General features: G+C 44.1%; 1 protein-coding gene across 1 annotated transcript; it reads left to right on the top strand.

The window, feature by feature from the left end:
• The first annotated feature begins 11,077 nt into the window (after nt 1-11,077).
• Nucleotides 11,078-13,737, top strand: LOC121404978. The gene is made up of 3 exons (XM_041595418.1): nt 11,078-11,625; nt 11,691-11,918; nt 12,087-13,737. Exons 1-3 carry the CDS (start codon nt 11,078-11,080, stop codon nt 13,735-13,737), a joined length of 2,427 nt encoding a protein of 808 aa, XP_041451352.1.
• Nucleotides 13,738-13,947: the final 210 nt, after the last annotated feature.

Here is a 13,947-nt window from a genome sequence, read left to right as displayed (position 1 = left end):
GAAGGTAAATCTCTTCGGGTCATTGCCAAAGTAATGTAAAGATCTCACAATTTTGTTAAACATACATTAAAAAGGAAACCTAGTCAGGAAACTTGCCGAAGACCACAGAAAACAAGCAAAAAACTTGACCACTACATTATTTATTTTGAGAAAAAATGACCCATTTAAATCGTCAAAGGCTATTGCAGCAGAAATCGGACAAGAAGTTAGTGCTCCAACGATCCGTAGACGGCTACAACAAGCCAACCATCCAGGGAGAAAAGAAAGAAAGGTTCCACTTATGCGACAAAAAAAAATAGCTATGAGTCTAACTTTTGCAAAAAAAAACCCATAAAGAAAACGAGAAGGAACGTGTGAGTCGCTTCTGGGGACGCGACTCTACTTATACCCGTATTCAGTCAGCATATACATTGTTGAGCATATAATTATTTAGAATTAAAAAAAAAAAATTTAACATTTTACATTTTTTTGCTACATCTGTTATATACATCTACATATACTATTTATATTATACATCTAACATGTATATTCTACATGTACCATTTAGATTCTACATCTCCTCCGCTAGGGGTTGCTCGTGCACTGAACGCGGCAGAGTGTGCGAGCGAGAAGGAAAATGATTTGCGTTGTTGTTTGCCGGAGGGGCAGGGGAAGCATCTGAAAATTAATTTCTTCATTCTGGCTATAATTATGATCGGATCTGATTCAGATTCGGCAGTCTGGTAGATATGAATATTCTCTACGATACTGCGTTTTATTAGTTTTAGTTTAGTTTTATCGTATCTTAAAAATTGTTCCTGCCACAGATTTTCGTCCTTTGTGGGGGCGGAAGGGGGCGGGGCGAAATTTAAAAATACACATGTAGCAGTGTGATATCACATGAGTCTGGAAACCAAATTTGGTTACCCCAACTCTTATAGTCTCTGAGATCCAGGCGCTCAACAAGACGGACAGACGGACGGACAGACAGACATGGCTATATCGACTCGGCTATTGATGCTGATCAAGAATATATATACTTTATGGGGTCGGAAACGTTTCTTTCTCTGCGTTGCACACATCCACTTTTACCACAAATCTAATATACCCCTTAACTCTTTTTTGAGTACGGGTATAAAAACATTGTAAGAAGAGTCAGCACTAGGATGCGAGAGAAGAGAATCCCAGTTTACGTTTGTTTACATGTCATCCCGTATAGCATTCATACTTACATCAGTAAAAAAATATTCAAAATCGGGTTCAGACCAGGGCGAGTAACTATAGAATTTAGCTGAGAATACCAACGGCACGGGATGCATGTCACATTCTGCAATAGGCAGCTCGCAATGTGAAATATAGCAATCAATATCCGCACTAACAAAAACTAAATCTAGAATCTTATTTAACCTATTAAAAACATTATTTATTTGGGCCCATACAGTCATCCAGAAAAAGAATTTCGTGCTGCAAATGCACGTTGCTCGGCATCAAAGCCGCCGACTGCGGATCGGCGGACCATACCAACGAGCCCAGATTGAAATCGCCAACGACGCAGACATGCTGACGGCCTCGTAGATTACCAGCCACTGACACACCAATGTGCTCCAAGATAGAGTCACCATTAAGGAGACAAATCGGATCACAGAGTAGGGTGCGTCTAACGGCCACAATGACACCACCTCCTCTCTGACGATTCGTTTTGGCACAATCTCTGTCCTTAAGAAATACTTGGAAAAGGTTGGGATCGAAGCACTCATTGTCGAAGAAGTTTTCGCTGAGCCAGGTTTCAACCAAGATGATTACGTCGAAATCGCACGTAGAGGCTGCCAAGTAGACAGCCGGAGCCTTAGTCCGCATACCTGCTATATTTTGAAAGAAAGTGCGAATGAAATTGGCCCCTCCATCAGCATCAGCGGCCACGGGAGGAGAATCTAGAGCAGGACCACGCAATTCACTCTGAACAGCAGGGCCAAGATCCATACTAGAAACGAGACGAACCATCGCAGTGTGGATCAGCAGCCCATCCTCGGGCTGCTGAATCTACCCAAGTGTCGAGTGCAGTGCCGACGCAAGCATAGCACACGAAGTAAAGCAATAGCGGTTTTTGTTGTGATGTGTTAAGCACTCACGCAGTCGAGACAAAGCGCTAGCAAGAGCATCGCGAAAAATACATATTGTAGTTGTTGCGTCGACGCGGAATGTCAAATATGATCCCACGGGCGGTTGCTTACAGAAAAATGGCTAAGTGCAGGTAGAATATTCTGTCGAAAAGCGGCGATCATGAACCCTGAGGCGCCGCTCACTGGGGATTTTTTGAAGTGGGCGGAAGTGGACCTTCCTGATTTGGCGTGGACGTCCGCAACGGTACGATAGCGCTGAGATCTACTGCCGTCATGTCAGCGTCCGGCCTCTGTCTATGTACAAAGCAGGAAACCCTTACCGATACTTGTCATCCAAGATTGCAGCAAATAGATTTTCAGGGACCCCAAGTTTAAAGTTTAAACGACAACGAAGATATATCGGCATCTAGCTTGACTAGGTTCGCACAGGAGATTTTTGCTACTGGCACCTTAAATTTTTCGGCAACAAATTTAAGACCCGCCTCTGGCTCCGTCGCGGTAGAAAATTTACCGATATGCATGTACTTGCTACTCTGCATAACGTTTAGCTGCTCTGAGCTCGGAGCAATACCAACAAAACGCTTAGTGTTTCTGTTTCTATTCTTCCTCTCCTTCTTTCTGACTGAGACAAAGCCATCCATTAAGCATCCATTAAGCCATTAAGGGAGAGCAGTAGCTGAAGTCATCACTACCCACTACTCCAGACAAAAAAAAAAAAATGCCATGAGTAATTACACTACTCAACAAAATTGAACTTTTTATTTAGGCTGTGAACCCAAATGACTTTTTCTGATAGATTTCGGGATTTAAAAATTTTGTTTATACCTAATTTTTTTTTTATGGTGTGTTTTGTTTTTAAGAATTTTAAAAATCTTTTATTTTTTTCATGGTTTTTTTCAGAGGTAGTGCTTCGAAAAAATTTCGAAAAAAAATACCGCAAAAAATTATGAAATTTTAAATTAAAAGCTTAATATCTTCCAGGCGTTAAGCTGCAGATACAAAATGTCTGGGTCCGATTTTAAGCTGCATTTACCAGCTTTTCAGAACTGCAAAGTTCTATGCAACCAGATATACTTAAGTTATGTGAAAAATAGAAGCACTACATCTGAAAAAAAAACATTAAAAAAATATCAGATTTAAAAAAATTCTTAAACAAAAAACTAAACCATAAAAAAAAAACCATAGTTCGTTAAAAATTTTAAAAGCCCGAAATCTATAAGAAAAAGTCATTTTGGGCCACAGCCTTATTGTCGTTTTACTAGTGTAATTAATGTTGTCCAACGATCCAATGCGAGTCTTGTAGTCCGAGTTAAAGTTTCAAAGATTGCCGGTACTTTTACTCTCAGGAAAGACACACTGTCTTTCGAACCCCTCTCCATAGCGACGGCGTAAGAAAACGTTTTTAGCGGGAAGATGAAGCCAAAGAGTACGCGTGTAACAAACGGGAACGAGAACCGCAGGCCAGTTATGCCTATATGCATATGCAAGGGCGGCCTGTATATGCTTGTGGGCACCTATGTGGTCGATTGAGGTCGGTTGAGACAGCAGGAAAGTGATACCAAAACGCACGAACGGTACTTGAGGGTAAATTTGATAGTTGTAGTTTGTAATTTGCACTACCGAATTGTTTATTGCACAAATCACGTCGGGGTCACCAATGATGAGCTAGCGAGCTTTTTTACTAGCTGTTGATTAAGAGTAAAATAAGAAGTCGAGCTGATTCGATATAGCTTATGTGTGTACAATTCAAAGCGATGTCGATTGAAGACGCAGGGTCTGTTCAATCTTCGAGAGAAGCTAGTGATAGATCAATACGGTAGAGCGTGAGTGCGAGAGAATGTGAGAGAACAGCATAGATGCTGCAGCTACAGTAGCAAAATGAAGAAGGAGATATAAAGAGGCGAACCAACGGACGCTGCCGTGAGTAATTATAAGCGGTTACAATATACATATATGCAGTGGGCAATGCAAATAGCAAACAAAGGTGGAATTACGTTATTTTCCACCACTGGCTAGTATTTAGGAACTTTTTGGTTCAAATGGTTCAATCCATTACCCTCAGGTCGGCTAAGAGTTTCCTTACCCTTTAAGTCAAGTCCAGCGAGCTTAGGCACCTCATTCGAAACTGCCAAGCGGCGAAACTCATCATTAGAGCGAAGGCTGAACAACCAACATGCAGTCCGTGCGTTATACATTGACTTTATGAAGAAGTATCTTGCTTTAGTGCATATGACAATAACCGACAATCACATTCAGAGAGAACCATACTTTTTTATACCACATCAGTGTGTGCTGAGACCGCAAAGTACCTCAACAAAGTCAAGTGGACATTTTGAACTCGGCAGTGCTATCATTAGCAATGTGGTAATGTGCGCTGGAAAACGATAGTTTGTCAGATACAGCTGTCGTACTTCGGGATCAAGACGATACTAAAACATTAGGATAGATATGGAGCTCCAATACGGATGTTTTCAAATACTCATTTTTAAATGTAAACTTAACTAAAGTTCCCACAAAGAGGTCTATTTTATCCTTCTCAGCTCGACTTTACGACAGACTTCTAAGCCCTGTAACAACGAGAACGAAAATACTTATCCAAGAGCTGTGGTTGTGTAAGCTCGGTTGGAATGATCCGCTTACCTTAAAGCAAAACAAACCAACTTTTTAACATATATCAATCATTTTATTCTTAACAAATCAGAAACAATAAAAAAAAAGAAATGGGAAGGTTTTATAGAGCATAAAACAAAAAAACCAAAAAAAATCGTACGTAGGCTGCTATTTAAGTTTCTTGCCTATCTATGAAAAACACAACTTAGGCGTCTGAAAATGGTTTTATGATTTTGAACAAAATTCTCCAGGAATAGAAAAAGTATCTATAAAACAGGCCTTAATCAGCGTTTTTAGCTTTAAAACATTCAAACCGTCGATTCCAATAGTCGACACGACTGTGGCCCAAAATTACTTTTTCTGATAGATTTCGGGATTGAAAATTTTTTTAGCGAGTTATGGCTTTTTTTATATTTTTCTTTTTTTATAAGAATTTTTTTAAATCTGTTATTTTTCATGTTTTTTTTCAGAGGTAGTGCTTCTTGCTTAGTAACAGCAAGAGTGATGATTACGTTAATATCGTTCAAGACCTTATGAAGAATTATGAAAAAATTAGACTTTTTTCCGAAAAACCTAGGGTACGTTAGTGATGAGCACGGAGAGAGATTTCAACAACAATTAAAAACTATGGAACGACGGTTGAAAGGTGTTTGGAATGAGAATATGTTGTGTGGACATTCATAAGGAATCTGATTTTATTGACAAAGGAAGATAGCCAAGTTACCATTTTAAAAATAGTATCGAGAAGGAACGTGTGAGTCGCTTCTGGGGACGTGACTCTACTTTTATACCCGCACTCAGACAGTATATAAATTTTTAAGCTTATTATTTTTACATTTTACATTTTTTTTCTACATCTGTTATCTACATCTACAATGTATATTCTACATCCAACATGAATATTCTACATGTACCATTTATATTCGAAAGCTTCTCCGCTATCGGACACTCTCGCACTGAACGAGGCAGAGTGTGCGAGCAAGAAAGAGAATGAGTAGCTTGGTCTCTTGCTGTAGGAGGCGGGGGAAGCAACTGAAAATGAATTTCTTCATTCTGGCTATAATTATGAACCGATCTGATTAAGATTCAGCAATCTGGTAAATTCATTCGCTACGATACTGCATTTTTAGTGTTATCGTATCTTTAAAATTGTGGCTGCCACAGATACAGATATTCATCCTTTGTGTGGGTGGAAGGGGGCGTGGGAAATTTTGAAATACACTTGTAGCAGTGTGATATCACATGAGTCTGGAAACAAATTTTGGTTGCTCTAGCTCTTATAGTCTCTGAGAACTAGGCGACAAACAAGACGGACAGCCGGACAGTCCGACAGATCAATAATATATATACTTTATGGAGTCGGAAACATTTCCTTCTCTGCGTTACACACATCCACTTTTACCAAAAATCTAATATACCCCTTAACTATTTGAGTACGGGTATAAAAAAAAAAAAATAAAATAAAAAAATCAATAATATTGCAATAGTCGTGAACACCAAATATATTCTTGCACAAACTAATCCAGCAACATGGACATGGGTAATATGACCAACATTGAAGAGGAGAATATGTAACGTGCAACGAGACTGCAAAAAAAACGGACGTTACGATTCGTGGGAGCTGGGCACGCTCTAGCTCGTTGGCTTTGGGGTAGAGTTTTTGCTCTCCCAAATCAGTCCTGTCTCGTTACTCCTATTATACATGAAAGTTAATTATATATGGAAATGATTTACCGCTGGCTCGAAAATGCAAATTTAAACTAATGATAGTTGTCGGGCCAAGCACCCTAAATATTATTTCATTATTTGCACTGTCCACTGAACAAATCATTGTTAATAAGCCTATGTTTATGCACGTCAGCGGCCGCTCTTTCATTTATATCTGGCCTTCTTCGCTTTGTTGTTGCAGTTGCAGCATCTAAGCTGGTCTCTCTCGTTCCATATGTCGTTCGTGCTCAGCTTAGCATCTGCCCCGATCTGCTCTCCTTTCATCACTCGCTTTCACTCTCTTTCAAGACTTGCTGCATAGGGCGCTGGCAAGTCGGCCCATCTGCCCTTGTAGACAATTGAGAGATAATCTTACTATCCATCGCATCACTTTATTATATCGCTCATACTGACGCATATTTTCCCGTACCAATACGAAATAAATTGTACAACATTACCCATTGAAACTCTAGACTTTTTCTTAATAATAACTGAGTTTCAAAGGCTATTAAATACTCTTAATATCAAAACAATAATGATATGACAGTATATGCAACAGCGGATTGCAACTAAGATGTGCTTATTTTTAAAGTATGAATTAAACTGAGGAAGTCTTAACAATGGAGATTTCATTAATACTTATTTTCGAGAAAAAGCAACTATGCGACATTTTAATCGAACTGAGGCACTATAAATTTGCTTAAAAAAATGGTTTTATCGAATATTTAGGCTCGTTCCTGCTACAGCTCGAAAAGGTGGTCGTCCCTGATACATGTGCGTGCTGGATAACGACACGGTGCGACAGAATACGGCGGTTCCTGCGCCGATTGAAGAAACGTCTGTCTCCTCACACCAGATTCTTATACGATGGCGTCTACTGCATCTGCGTGGTTGCACGTCAATACGGGGCGAAACGATAGCGGCAGGTGGCTCTAGTAGGACATCGTTGGGCTCTTCGCACCTGCTTACGCCTTCATACGCGCCTTGGCGCGTCGATGAGGGTCGTGCCCTGTCTAGTGTGCCTTGTAGGTTACGATGTGGTAGAACGGTAGGTTCTGCTGTTCCTACTCCAGTTTCTCGCGGTCTGCGTCTAGCGGCTTACTTTGCTCGAAACTGGAATGCGCGGAGCGTATAGGTGGTGTGGGTCGCTTTCCCACGTGATAGGTGAAAGACCGTCCGGTGTTTGTTGTAGCGTTCACTTTTCCGCAGGGTGAGATCAGTTTCTGGACTCTCTTCTCCAGTCACACTCTTAAACGAGCACATGGATCAGCGAATACGTACGCTATGGAAAAAAACTGATTTAAACCCCGTTCAGAGGACTTTCTCACTCGCACTCACCACAAATACGGCAATAATCTAGGGGATCAATATTTTCCACTCAATAACACCTTTGTTTGCGGCAGTTTTATTCACGGATGGCACCATAAAATAAAACTTTTCTACGCGTTGCACAAGAACCCCACCTAACATTGTTTGAACTTTTCTTGTCAAACGATGATCACGTGCATCACTGGGCTACGAGATCAATATGGATTCCTTGTTTTTTCAAAACTCTAGCCGATTTATTTGTCCCGCCAAACCTATCGAGTTTTGGGACCAGGTCGCTTCAGGCCCGCTACAAAGCCCCCCACCAAATCAGACTAGGGGTATCCACTAGGCTGATACAGAATTAAGCGACTTTCATTGTCGAATGTCCTTGGCGTGATAGTTGCCCAACAATCGCCCTTGCAAGTCTTTCAACTCGTAACAGAGTCCCTGTTACTACCCAACTTCCTACGAACTGGAGCCTTTACGAAGGCTTGTCCAAACTTGGCATTGTATCCCGTTTGGAAGCAGCTCTTTTTAAAGTTCCTTCTTAATACTTCCTGTCCTTCGGAGAACTCCATGCGACGCGGATCTCAGAGCACACGAAATGCGACTTAAGTACTCGTCCCAATCTTTCTGATTGGTTCGCAGGTACGCTCTAGTCCCACTAATTATAGACCGGTTCACACGCTCAGAGGCATTAGCTTGGGGGAGGATACACGGCAGTTAGCGTGTGAGTTATTTCATAGCGACTCAAAAGTTTACGGAATGCTTCGGATCGAAACTGTGACCCGTTATCGGATACGATTGTTTTCGGAACCCCAAAGGTCATGAACAATTCTGATTCGAGATACTTAACGACCACGTCGGCATTTATTTTTCTGACCGGCTTCAGGAATACGTATTTCGAGAAGTGGTCTAGTACGATAAAGATGCCTATGTTCCCGTCTCTAGACATGGGATATGGTCCTAGAAAATCAACGAACAGTCTTTGGAAAAACCGCTGAAAAACCGGGCGCTCTCCCCAAAAGAGGTCGAAAAACACAGTTCGGCGCTTTGGTTGTTTTGCGAACGAGACAAGCGTTGATGTATGCCTTTACGTCGGATGCTAGTCCAGACCAAAAGTAATAACGTCTTACGCGTTCAATGGTGTTGTGAATCCCTCCGTCGGATGCTAGTGGACTGTCATGAGCACAAGCAAGGAACCATTATTTTTGGTAACCACAGCTTCCAAACTTACTCGTCATGGACCTGTTCTCCCGTCAGATGTTCAGCACGTCGGTACACAATCCCGTTGTCCGTTCTTAAATCAGGATGTTTGTCCTGGTTAGCCTGGACACTAGTACCTTCGTTGAGCCTTATTTAGCTTTTTCGAAACAAAGGCAATTGGACATTCGTCTCCCTCTTTGGACAACTGTACTAGTACTCCTCGTTCTCCCGTTTTGCTGGCGTCGCAATGGATGTAGAAAGGACTTGAAAAGTCGGCACTTCTCAGTACTGGTGCCTCACTGAGACATTTCTTCAAACTGTCGAACGCTTTCACTTCTTCATCGGTCAGATCGAATTTATGTTTTGTGGTCATGACGTCAGTCAATGGAGAAAAGAGCGAAGCGAAATTGGATACCACCCGCATAGACCCGTAAAGCTTCTTAATCCCTTCAGATTTTTTGGCAAAGGAAAACTGGTGATCGCTTCAATCTTCTCGGGATCTGGTAAAGAGGCCTACCAGGAAACGTAAAAGCCGTCTTATCCCGAGACTTGATCTATAACAGTACTTTCCAGTAAGCATCTTTTAAATCAAGACTTGTGATGTACTCTGTTTTCGGCAATTACGCCTGACTGTAACATCCGGTCTATTTTGGTATACATGTCTGTTCGCGTTCGACTCCCAGCGTCCCTAATCACTTATAAAGCCACGGCCTCACCTGGCTTTATCCACCTTGCGGGGGAGTTGTAGATTTACCGAGCAAAAATGTGAAAAATCGAGCAAGTCATTCTGAATATACTTTGAAACGAAACACGGTCTTGGGATTTTGTTTCTTCTGATTTCCCCGAAATCGCCCACACAGCCCTCGTCGCCCTCTGGACTCCTCAGATGCCTGCGTGCCCCTCCGTTTTGGTCCTTCGAGCCAGCTAATTAAGCATTGGAGAGATTCCCCCCTACGATCCAGCTTGCAGCGCGGGAACTTTAAGGAACCGGAATCCCAGCTAAGTAAAAGCTTCGTTCATTCTAAGACACTCCGTCCGTCATCCGCATCTCCAGAATCCAAGTATATGTATGTACATACCACCTAAGTCCCATTTTCCGCAAAATCCGGCACCCTATATATGCACTCCAACGCCTGTTCTCGCTCTTTATTGCCTAAGACACTCATGCTGCCTACTCCGTTGGCCCTCCTGTATTCCTATCGGTCTTCCGCAATCATTCCAAGCGAGGTTTTTCTCCTCCTACAACAGGCAGCTCATACATATATGTATGTACAGATGTACCGCTGCTGAGATCCGTCGCCATTCCACAGGTGTAAGTACGTACATATGTATGTACACACAATCCGTCCCACACAACATAAAACGCCATTAAATACAAGACAAACATACAAATTTATTTATTGCGCATATTACAATTATTTCAACATAACATACATAGCTCACATCCATATGTACATATATTTTCACCGGCTTATAAGCACATCCACATACATACATACGTACTGAAACAACTATACATACTAACAACACCGGCTAAAACAAATTGCACGATCATTGCCCGCTAACTAACATCTGCCCGCATATATAAAATACCCCATTAAATATTTTATTTCCGAACATTGCACCGGCGTTCAATACCTAACGTTTTATCCCCAATAAATACGAAAATACGCTTTGTTTGTGTTGTTTACATTTTAGTTCAAGATCGATAAATGTATAAGTTAACAAGAGTTAACTGAATTGTCCACTGGATGGGACGAATTCTGCAGTATTGTAAAATAAGCAGTTTCGTCACCCGTGGGCTCGCCGTCGTTGCGATCGCCGGATGCTGGCCGCATCCGGCACGAGGCGCAAGGTCAGAACTTTGGCCGTCAGGTAAGGGTTCGAGGTTGGGGAGTTTAGAGTTTTAAGTTTAACAGATCCATCAGCTGACTATGCCTTCTAGTGGAAAGAAAGTCAGCAAAAAACTAAAGCGTGTAAGCTAGCAAAGTGATGCAAAGCCGCCCAGCTCTTCCGCAGTAGTAACTACACCCACTTCTTCTCGTTCGCCCTCACGCTCGCGAGGTCCGACCACTTCTAAGGTTTGCCAGTCCATATTCGACACCCTGTTGTGTCCCTCACCATCCACGTGCACGGTTCCAGGCACAATGGCCCAATCTGCCGCCAGTTTTGCACGGTCTTGGTTTGCTTTGGCTACAGGCCGGCTCACTCACTTTGACCAGAAACTTAATGCTCCTGATGCCCGCACCCCAACCATCTCTCTTTCTCAAGTCCGCCGGGAACGGACCCGAGGCATGTGGTTGGACGTCGAAACGGAGTATCGAGCCTGTTCCGCCCTTCTAGCACCAGAGGATCCAGATGGTCAAGTTGAGGTCCAAGATATGGACGATGACTGCTACGCGGTGTACGAGCAAAGTTTAGCTGAACTCAACGAACAGATCAAGCCCCCAACTGTCATTCCGACCGCGCAACCAGCCGTCCAGGTGCAAATGTCCAACGGTTACCGCCTTCCTCCATGTGACACGGAGGTTTTCAGTGGGGACTACCAGCAGTGGCCCACGTTCCGAGACCTATTCACCGCCATCTACATAAACAACGCCAGGTTGACTCCGGTGGAGAAACTAAACCACCTCAACAAGAAAAGGAGCGGTGAAGCCCACAACATAGTGGCACAGGCTCCGCTCACGAATGATGGGTTTGATTCCAAAAATTTCCAAAAAAAAGTCTGATACTCAAGGCCCAGCTCAAGATACTTTTCAGCTTGCCTTCCATCCGATCTGAGTCTGGAGCTGCCTTAAAGGAGCTCCAGAGGTCTGTCCACAAATGCCTCACGACCATTAAGCACTCCGACGTGTCCACAGACAGCTGCTTTGCAGATGGCATGCTGGTGTACCTCATTACCGCGAAGTTGCCAAAGGCGACCGTGGAGCTTTGCGAACAATCGGTTCCGAACAAATTCGAGGTTCCGACTTGGCGCGCCATGGACAAGTTCTTAGCGGAGAGATACCTCTCTCTCGAAGCGACCGAGGACGGTCATCCAGGCATCGAGACGCATTAAAATTCCCGTACAAGCCTTTCCACTCCTGCTCCTCGAAGAGTCAACTCCTTTGAAGGGAGAATCTCCAACAAGGCGCGCACATGCGACCTCTGTTCCAGGAGTTATCATCCGGTGCGATCATGCCCAGAATTTCTTCGCCTGACCGTACAGGAACGGTCAAGCCACATCCAGCAGAAACAACTCTGCTTAAACTGCTTCGCGCGCGGACACCAACTCCGTGACTGCACCTGCGCGTACAACTGCAACACCCTCCTTCATCGGGGCGAGCAGACTCCGAGTGGGTCCAACTGTGCTACCACTCCTCACACCACGCAAGCCCCTACCACCATACAGTCCTCTTCCTCTTCTCTTCCTTCGTCCAACGACTCGGCCCATGTCCAGAGCTATTGTTCTACAATTGTTCACCAGGTGCTACTGGGCACAGCAATATTGGACATTTTTCATGCCGGCACAAGATACAAGTTTAGAGCCTTGATCGACTCTGGATCTGAAGCCACCTTTATTACTAAGCGGATGTTCAAAATCATTCGGCCGCCCTTCCAAGCCGTCCAGGGTCAAGTCTCCGGTTTGAATATTCTTCCGCAATTGGCAGGTAACCTCCCGACATACCCTGTACCGCAGAACTACATGACAGACCTTCCTAAACTCCATTTAGCGGACCCCTCCTTGTACCGCTGCTCGCAGATGAACATGCTTATAGGCGCTGATATCTTTCCATCCATCCTTTTAAGCGGCTTCCGGTCCAACATTTGTGGCTCGCTCTTGGGCCAAGAGACTATCTTCGGACGGGTCCTATCCGGTCCTGTCGCAGCTGACTCGTCTCGAATGATCTCTTCCTTCACCACGAAGATCTCGGTCAGCTTTGACGTCCGACTCGAGATACTTCTCACAAAGTTTAGGGAGGTGGAGGACCTTCCAGGCAGATCTACGAGCGAGTCAGACTCCATTTGCGAGGACAATTTTCTCCAGACAACGCAGCGAGCTCCCGACGGGAGATACATCGTCACTCTTCCATTCAAATTTCCAGAAAATATAGACTTGGGCTACTCCAGGCCTTCGGCTCACACCCAGTTTCTGAGAAACGAGCAGCGTCTGCAGCGAAACTTGCCTCTAAAGGAGCAGTACGACGCCGTCATTCACGAGTATTTAGAGCTAGGCCACATGACACAGGTTCCACCTAGTCATGACTCCGGCAACTTCTATCTTCCACACCATGCTGTTTTCAAGCCAGAAAGCACAACGACCAAGGTGCGCGTGCTCTTCAACGCGTCCAGCCCGTCTTCGAACGGAAGAAGCCTTAATGACATATTGCATTCGGGGCCAGTCCTTCAGTCCGACTTGACCACGCAAATCCTGAAGTGGATCGTATTCCGATACGTTTTCAACGCCGACATCAATAAGATGTATCGGTATATCCTCGTGGCGCCACAACACACTTCATACCAACGGATTATCTTTCGCAATCCCAGCGGGGACGTGTGCGACTATGAACTCGATACGCTCACCTTCGGAGCGCCATTTCTCGCCATTCGCGTCCTAAGGCAACTCGCACAAGAAGTGCGTCCTAGGTTCCCAATGGCAACCGACATCCTGACCAATTACATGTACGTATACGCAGTTCTAGCTGGTGCACATACCCAGCCTCCGGCAATTTCCGCCATCGCCGAGTTGCGAGAAGCACTCGATTCCGCCGGCTTTCCACTCCGAAAACGGGCCGCAAACCGTCGACAACGGGACCACCACATATGAGACCAGGGCGTTGATCGCCCCCTGCCGCACCATGTCAGTCATCAACACGTCGCGTGCCAAGGCTTTTCAATTGCGCACGTCAATTGGGCGGGTCCCGGGCCTTGAAATTGCAAAGGCGGCGGGATGTTCGCGTTCGACTCCAAGCGTCCCTAATCACTTATAAAGCCACGGCCTCAGCTGGCTTTATCCCACCTTGCGGGGGAGTTTTAG

This window comes from Drosophila obscura, unplaced genomic scaffold, assembly GCF_018151105.1.
Source record: "Drosophila obscura isolate BZ-5 IFL unplaced genomic scaffold, ASM1815110v1 contig_68, whole genome shotgun sequence".
In the NCBI taxonomy this organism is placed as follows: domain Eukaryota; kingdom Metazoa; phylum Arthropoda; class Insecta; order Diptera; family Drosophilidae; genus Drosophila; species Drosophila obscura.
The sequence above is the reverse complement of the archived record's forward strand: the minus strand, read 5'-3'. Positions and strand labels throughout refer to the sequence as shown.

Bases quoted from the DNA above. Each gene is read 5' to 3' on its own strand.
- LOC121404978 (XM_041595418.1), top strand. From the start codon at position 11,078: ATGGCCCAATCTGCCGCCAGTTTTGCACGGTCTTGGTTTGCTTTGGCT. The intron at 11,626-11,690 runs GTTTGATTCCAA...GATACTTTTCAG, and splicing joins GCTCCGCTCACGAATGATGG to CTTGCCTTCCATCCGATCTG. The intron at 11,919-12,086 runs GTTCTTAGCGGA...CCTCTGTTCCAG, and splicing joins ACTTGGCGCGCCATGGACAA to GAGTTATCATCCGGTGCGAT.